The 8,467-nt window shown below is 49.1% G+C and overlaps 1 protein-coding gene across 1 annotated transcript in view; it reads left to right on the top strand.

Annotated features, from left to right (window-relative positions):
• Window positions 1–467: 467 nt before the first annotated feature.
• LOC144490996 (uncharacterized) overlaps window positions 468–8,467 on the top strand; it is a gene marked incomplete at its 3' end in the record, with an annotated part of 9,144 nt that continues 1,144 nt past the window's right edge. Inside the window, exons 1-2 of the mRNA XM_078208678.1 lie at window positions 468–491; window positions 4,520–5,272. Coding sequence (XP_078064804.1) covers window positions 468–491; window positions 4,520–5,272 — 777 coding nt within the window. The remainder of the gene's footprint in view (window positions 492–4,519; window positions 5,273–8,467) is intronic.

Raw genomic sequence — 8,467 nt, 5'->3', positions numbered from 1 at the left:
TAGGCTCCCTTTCTGATGTCTTGGAATGCTGAACCACAAGTCAACCACCAGGCCCTTGTTGCCGCTCACAACCGTCGACTTGAAGCATTTACGACCAGTTCAGCATTCTGTGCAAAGCACCAGAACGGAGAGGTTATAACCGTTAAGAAAAGACTGAGAGAAAACAGCCGCATCTTTCAGACGATAGGTTGAGGGGGGGTGGTGGTGACCCACTGGCTTCTTGTAAATTCTGATAGGGCAGATGTAGAGAAGATGGGTGGAGTTCTCGGGCCGTTCACGTCCCCCGCTGCCAGCGAGGATGGAGAATCCCCGTTCACTGCGGCGGGACGGGAGAATCCCGGCGGCGAGTGAGGTCGGAGAATCCAGCCCGATGTTTCTACTTGTGGAGGAATCCTAAACATGGGGATAGTCAGCAATAAATCATATTCCCACAGGAGAAACTACTTTACCCAGAGGGTGGTGAGACTATGGAACTTGCTGCTCAGAACAAAGTAAGTGCAGGCGAAAGAAATAGAAGGTTATGTCCAGGTTGGATGAAATAAGATGGGGGGGGGGGAAGGCTTGTCTGAAGCATCATCACCAGCATGGGCTAGTTGGGCCGAATGTCCTGTTTGGATGCTGTAACTTGTATGTAATTCACTGCGCCTCTTTGGGCGGATGCCCAATGGAGCTGAAACAAGACCAAGACAGTTCTGCATTTGATCCAACGAGGGAGAGATGGATGTGTGAATGGCTCCATAATGTATCACTGAAGATTTGATTTGATTTATTATTGTCACATGTATTGGGATACAGTGAAAAGTATTGTTTCTTGCGCACTCTACAGACAAAGCATACCATTCATAGAGAAGGAAAGGAGAGAGTGCAGAATGTAGTGTTACAGTCATAGCTAGGGTGTAGAGAAAAATCAACTTAGTGCAAGGTAGATCCATTCAAAAGTCCTACAGCAGCAGGGAAGAAGCTGTTCTTGAATCAGTTGGCATGCGACCTCAGACCTTTGGATGACTTTTTTCCCGGAGGACGAGAGAATGTCCGGGGTGCACAGGGTCCTTGATTATGCTGGCTGCTTTTCCAAGGCAGCGGGAAGTGTAGACAGTCAATGGATGGGAGGCTGGTTTGCGTGATGGACTGAGCTTCGTTCACGACCCTTTGTAGTTCCTTGCGGTCTTGGGCAGAGCAGGAGCCCATACCAAGCTGTGATACAACCAGAAAGAATGCTTTCTATGGTGCATCTGTAAAAGTTTGACTAGCTTGAAAGTACTGAGATTTATAAATGAGCAGGCGAAATCCTCTGCTCTCCCAGGTGCGTCCCCTGTCCACCTCCCTCCCCTCTACTTCACTACGCAGTGTCTCCTCCATTTCCTCTTCTCCCTTGCCAAAACGTTTGTTAGTGTCACAAGTAGGCTTACATTAACATTGCAATGAAGTTACTGTGAAGATCCCCAGCGCGTCTTTCGGACCGTGGGAGGAAACCGGGAGCACCCGGAAGAAACCCCCGCAGATACGGGGAGAACGTGCAGACAGTGACCCGAGTCGGGAATCGCACCCTGACGCTGTGAGGCAGCGGTGCTAACCACTGCGCCACCGTGCCGCCCTGGCCTCAGTGTCCACTCTGCCCGCCCCTGCCCAATATGGTTTGCCTTAGTTTCCTCCTCTTCGCACTCCCAGCACTTTTTAAATACAAATCCAAAAGCAGGACTCTAAGGGGAATTCATAAAAATGATTAAAAACGCCAGCATTCGCAATAGGTGAAATCCATTCACCCGACCTGTCTCTATATCGCAGCTCGGGATCTGTGAAGTTTCCAGACAAAATTCTGCTGTGTTATTTTAAAAACATGGTACCATGCTTGTTTTAAAACGAATCTCTCTCGGAAGGTTTCAAGTGAGGGCTGCACAATTTAAGTGGCTCAGTATAAAGAGTGCTGTTTACGGTATTGTGTGACGATACTTGCTCATTTGCCACAACATCCTTCACGGGGCAGTGGGTTCCAGTGTTAACACCTGATACTTTTCAGTGTCCGTTCTGTTGTGTTAAAATCATAGAAACTCTACAGTGCAGAAAGAGGCCATTCGGCCCATCGCGTCTGCACCGACCACAATCCCACCCAGGCCCTACCCCCATCTCCCTATACATTTACCCGCTAATCCCTCTAACCTACACATCTCAGGACACTAAGGGGCAATTTTAGCATGGCCAATCAACCTAACCCGCACATCTTTGGACTGTTAGGTTTCCCAGATTGCGTGGAAGTTACTTGGGGAGAAGTCCTTCCTCAAAGGCAGTAGTTCTTATTTTAACATGGTTCCAAAGACACGAATAAATGTTATTCGGGGGTGGCACAGTGGGTTAGCACTGCTGCCTCACAACGCCAGGGACCCGGATTCGATTCCTGGCTTGGGTCACTGCCTGTGTGGCGTCTGCACATTCTCCCCTTGTCAGCGTGGGTTTCCTCCGGGTGCTCCGGTTTCCTCCCACAGTCCAAAGATGTGTGGGTTAGGTGCATCGGTCATGCTAAATTGCCCTTAGTGTCCTGGGATGTGTAGGTTAGCGGGATTAGGGGGGTAAATATTTGGGATTACGGGAATAGGATCTGGGTGGGATTGTTGTCGGTGCAACCTCGATGGGCCAAATGGCCTCCTGCTGTACTGTAAGGATTCTATGATTTCTGTTGCTGCTGCTGTGTGTATTTGGATGGGGAATTGCTTTAAGGAGAAACAGTGGCCAGCGTAATGGGATGGTGACCAGAACACGCTGGTGGTGTCTCAGTTTAACATATCATCCAGTGCTTCCCTGACCATGCGTCCAACAATGCAACCATCCCTCACTGAATTTGTTAGGTTACCCACTCAGGTCTGTGGAGTGCATCTTGAAGCCACGACCTGCTGCTGCCTCCAAGGCAGGAGAGCCACTGAGCTGGGGGCATTTCCAACCTTACTGAGTTTCTAACACTTGGATCAGTAACTCGTTGTGATGTGCGGAGGTGATAACCTAGTGTTATTATCGCTCGACTATTAATCCAGAAACTCAGCTAATGTTCTGGGAACCCGGGTTCGATTCCCGTCACGGCAAGTGGTGGAATTTGAATTCAATAAAAAAAAAATCTGGAATTAAGAATCTACTGATGACCGTGAAACCATTGTCGATTTGTCAGAAAAAACCCATCAGGTTCACTAATGTCCCTTTAGGGAAGGAAATCTGCTGTCCTTACCCGGTCTGGCCTACATGTGACTCCAAAGCCACAGCAATGTGGTTGACTCTCATCTGCCGTTCAAGGGCAACTAGGGATGGGTAATAAATGCTGTCCCAGCCAGCGACAGCCATGTCCCAGGAATGAATTTAAAAAACCCTTTTCACTCAGCGAGTGGTTGGGGCCTGGAACACGCTGGTTCCCATTGGTCACATTACATCAATCAAAGTTGTCACCGGTTACATTCTAACAAGTGATGAAGAACATAAATGGAACGATGTTGTTTATTGCAAGGGGCATGGAATATAAAAGTAGGGATGCTTTGCTACAGGTGTACAGTGCAAGTCCGACAACATCTGGAATACTCTATACAATCTAGGGGAGGCAATGGCCTAGTGGTATTATCACTAGTCTATTAATCTAGAAACTCAGATAATGTTCTGGGGCCCCGGGTTCGAATCCCGCCACGGCAGATGGTGAAATTTGAATTCAATAAAAAAAATTTGGAATTAAGAATCTACTGATGACCATGAAACCATTGATTGTCAGAATAACCCATCTGATTCACTAATCATAGAATCATAGAAACCCTACAGTGCAGAAAGAGGCCATCCGGCCCATCGAGTCTGCACCGACAACAATCCCACCCAGGCCCTACCCCCATATTCCTACATATTTTACCCACTAATCCCTCTAACCTACGCATCTCAGGACACTAAGGGGCAATTTTAGCATAGCCAATCAACCTAACCCACACATCTTTGGACTGTGGGACGAAACCGGAGCACCCGGAGGAAACCCACGCAGACACGAGGAGAATGTGCAAACTCCACACAGACAGTGACCCAAGCCGGGAATCGAACCAAGGTCCCTGGAGCTGTGAAGCAGCAGTGCTAACCACTGTGCTACCGTGCCGCCGGTCCTTACCCGGTCTGGCCTACGTGTAACTCCAGAGCCACAGAAATGTGGTTGACTCTCAACTGCCCTCCAAGGGCAACTAGGGATGGGCAATAAATGCTGGCCCAGCCGGCGACGCCCATGTCCCAGGAATGAATAAAAAACATCTTCACCCAGAGAGTGGGTGGGGGTCTGGAATGTTCCGCCTGGGAGTGAGGTGGAGGCAGGTTCAATCGAGGCATTCGAGAGGGCGTTAGATGATTACTTGAATAGAAACAATGTGCAGGGGTACTGGGAAAAGACACAAGTCATGATGCCCAGTTGGAGAGCTGGTGCAGAAATGATGGCCCGAATCGCCTCTTCCTGTGCCATACAATTCAGTGAATGCTGCTCTTGTCTCTCTGAATTAAAATCTACTCTTTTGTGTTTCAGGCCATTGTCCGGGGAAGCAAAATCGGAATCGACTGCTCTCTCAACTGGCTTCTGGATGAATTTGAGAATGTTTCCGTGACTCGTTCCAACTCCCTGCGGCGCGGGAGCCCACCCTCCCTCCTCCGCCAAGACCCCATGCAGGATGGACTGCACAAGAATGGGATGCACGAGGCGCACTCCAAGGGCACGTACCCGGCTGAGCTGGACAGACACCACGACCACAAGGGGAGAAGCGAGAGGGGCAAGCCGGAGTCCCGGGACGAGCGGGACCAGGGCAGGGAGGACCGGCAAAGGAACCGGAATGCTGAGCGAGAGGATAGCCGGGCTCACCCGCAACAGCCAAGGGGGCAGGAGCCGAGCAGGACTGCTGGAAACCGGCCCAATCACCACGGCGGCAGGGAGCCCCGCCCTGACCACCGGCACGCTGACAGTAAGACCAAATCGCACGACAAGCCAGATAGCAGGAGAGACCATCCGAGCGATCGGGAGGGCAATCACGTAGGTTTCACCGAGCCCACAGGTACGCAGGAGCGCAAGAGAAACGAAAGCTCGGACAAGAGGCCGAAATCTACGTACACGGGCGAGACCAGCCCTCAGTCCCCAAGAGACAAGCGACCCCTTTCTGGCCCAAACATCCGTCCCCCACATGCTCCTGGTGCAGACGGAGCAATGAAGAGCACGCACCAAACCGGGAGACCCTTCAACACTTACCCCATGGCCGAGACGGGGGCAAACCGAGGCACCAGCAATCAGGTCTGTATGGCAATTTGTAACTGACCTGTTACCCCCCCCACCTCATTAAAGCTCTGGGGGGCAGTTTGCTTAAGTGATGGGGCAAAGCTGTGGGGGCCGTTTTGAGGTCACCCACTTTCGACTTGAGAAGGAAGAGTGTTTTGTCAGAACTATTTTAGAATCTAGGGAGTGTGCAGGAATGTTCCCCCTGGGAGTGTGGTGGAGGCAGGTTCAATCGAGGCATTTGAGAGGGCGTTAGATGATTATTTGAATAGAAACAATGTGCAGGGGGACGGGGGAAAAGGCAGGGGAACGGTACTGAGTCATGATGCCCAGTTGGAGAGCTGGTGCAGAAATGATGGCCCGAATGGCCTCCCCTTCTGCCATACAATTCAATGAATGCTCCTCTTGTCTCTCTGAATTAACAGGAACAGAGCGGTTTGGGGGCCCATGAACAGAAATCACAGGTACCATAGAATCCACACAGTGCACAAGGAGGCCAACTTGGTCCATTGAGTCTGCACCGACCACAATCCCACCCAGGCCCTATCTCCGTAACCGTAACTCACGTAGACATGGGGAGAAAGTGCAAACTCCAAAAGCATGATTTCAACACCTAATGCAATGTTGGTCTTCGTTTCAAGAGGGCTGCAATATGCAAAGGAATGGCAGCAATGTTCCAGTTGTGAGGATCCCATTTAGAGCACCGTGTTCTGGACTTAACTGTTTACAAGGAGATGGTGACACAGGTTCCTCATCTGACTCTGTCTGTTGATGACTTGGCTGACAGGACCAAAAGTATGTTTGCTAAATTTACTGGTGAGGCAAAGTTAGGTGGGAGAGTAAATTGTGAAGTGGACGTAAGGAGTCTGCAAAGGGATCTGAACAGGTTAAACAAAGAGGCAGAAAGTCTGGCAGGTCGAGTATAATGTGGGACAGAGCTAGCAGGAAGAACAGAAAAGCAGTCTATTATTTAAATAGAGCGGGATTGCAGAACTTTGTGATGTAGAGGGATCTGGGTGTCCGGATACATGAATCTTAAAAGGTTAATTGGCTGCTACAGTAAGCGATGTTTCTTCAGGAGGAACTCTTCAAAATGCAGCTAATGAAAATACAACAAAACTTACTCCAACTTATAAATCAAAGAAAGGGTTTAATAAAGAAACATCATGACTCCAAACTTGGGGCCTCGCCCTGGGTCACTCCAAGCTCTCCACAATTCTACATAGTTCCTCATTTATAGTGAATCAGCTGGTCAGCTGACGATTACATCACTCTGTAATTGGTTCCATGTTTTACTGGGTCAGCTGACCCTTGCATCTTGTTCCCATTGGTCACATTACATCCAATCAAAGTTGTCACCGGTTACTTTCTAACAAGTGATGAGGAATGTAAATGGAATAATGTTGTTTATTGCAAGGGGCATGGAGTATAAAAGTGGGGATGTTTTGCTACAGGTGTACAGTGCAAGTCCGACAACATCTGGAATACTCTATACAGTCTAGGGGAGGCAATGGCCTAGTGGTATTATCACTAGTCTATTATCCAGAAACTCAGCTAATGTTCTGGGGACCCGGCCTCGAATCCCATCACAGCAGATGGTGAAATTTGAATTCAATACAAAATATCTGGGATTAAGAATCTAATAATGACCATGAAACCATTGTCGATTGTCAGAAAAACTCACCAATGTTCTTTAGGGAAGGAAATCTGCCGTCCTTGTCTGGCCTACATGGTACACAGTAAGAAGTTTAACAACACCAGGTTAAAGTCCAACTGTTGGACTTTAACCTGGTATTGTTAATCTTCGTACTGTGTTTACCCCAGTCCAACGCCGGCATCTCCACATCATGACCACATGTTACTCCAGAGCCACAGCAATGTGGTTGACTCTCAACTGCCCTCGGGCAACTAGGGATGAGCAATAAATGCTGGCCCAGCCAGCGACGCCCATGTCCCACGAATGAATTAAAAAATGGTCTCCTTCCTTCAGAAAGGACATAATTGCATTAGTGGCAGTGGAGAAGGTTCACTCAACTGATGCTAGGATGAAGGGGTTATGTTTTGAGAAAAAGTTGCACAGGTTGGATCTGTAGCCATTGGAGTTTAGAAGAATGAGAGGTGATCTGATTGAACCACACAGATCCCGAGGGGATGCTGAGAGGATGTTTCCTCTTGTGGGAGAGATTGGAACTAGGGGGACACAGTTTTAAAAATTAGGGGTCTCCCATTTATGACGAAGATGAGATTCTCTTTCCCAGAGACAAGTAGAGGCACAGTGATTAAATATTTTTAACCCTGGGTTAGAATCATAGAATCCCTACTGTGCAGAGGGAGGCCATCGAGTCTGCACCAATCACCCAGGCCCCATCCCCATAACCCCACTCATTAACCCTACTAACCCCCTGACACTAAGGGGCAATTTAGTGTGGCCAATCCACCTAACCCACGGATCTTTGGAGTGTGGGCGGAAACCGGAGCACCCGGAGGAAACCCACGCAGACACGGGGAGAATGTGCAAACTCCACACAGCCAGTGACCTAAGCCGGGAATCGAACCCGGGTCCCTGGTGCTGTGAGGCAGCAGTACTAACCACTGTGCCACCGTGCCGCCCCCGATAGATTCTTGATTGACTAGGGAGTCATACGGTGTGGGAGGCAGACAGGAAAGTAGAGTTTGAGGCCACAATCCGATCTTATTAAATAGCAGAGCAGGCTTGAGGGGCTGAATGGCCTATTCCTGCTACTAATTCATGAGTTTGTATCAGAATGATACGAAGACTGTAGGTTTAAATTATAAGGATGGTATTCGGGGTGGCACAGTGGTTAGCACTGCCGCTTCACAGCGCCAGGGACCCGGGTTCGATTCCCGGCTTGGATCACTGTCTGTGCGGAGTTTGCACGTTCTCCCCGTGTCTGCGTGGGTTTCCTCCGGGTGCTCTGGTTTCCTCCCACATTCTGAAAGACGTACTGGTCAGGGTACATTGACCCGAACGGGCACCGGAGTGTGGCGACCAGGGGACTTTCACAGTAACTTCATTGCTGTGTTAATGTAAGCCTTACTTGTGACTAATAAATAAACTTTAACTTTAACTGTTGTGACTGGGGAACAACTAAAAATTTAGAACGATTGATAGATTACTGTTGGGTAAGGATGATAAGGGAAATGGGACTAAGACGAGTGAATGGAGTCGAGATACAGATCAGCCAAGATCTA

Source organism: Mustelus asterias, unplaced genomic scaffold, assembly GCF_964213995.1.
Source record: "Mustelus asterias unplaced genomic scaffold, sMusAst1.hap1.1 HAP1_SCAFFOLD_4189, whole genome shotgun sequence".
Classification (NCBI taxonomy): domain Eukaryota; kingdom Metazoa; phylum Chordata; class Chondrichthyes; order Carcharhiniformes; family Triakidae; genus Mustelus; species Mustelus asterias.
This window is presented reverse-complemented; position numbering and strand designations above follow the sequence as displayed.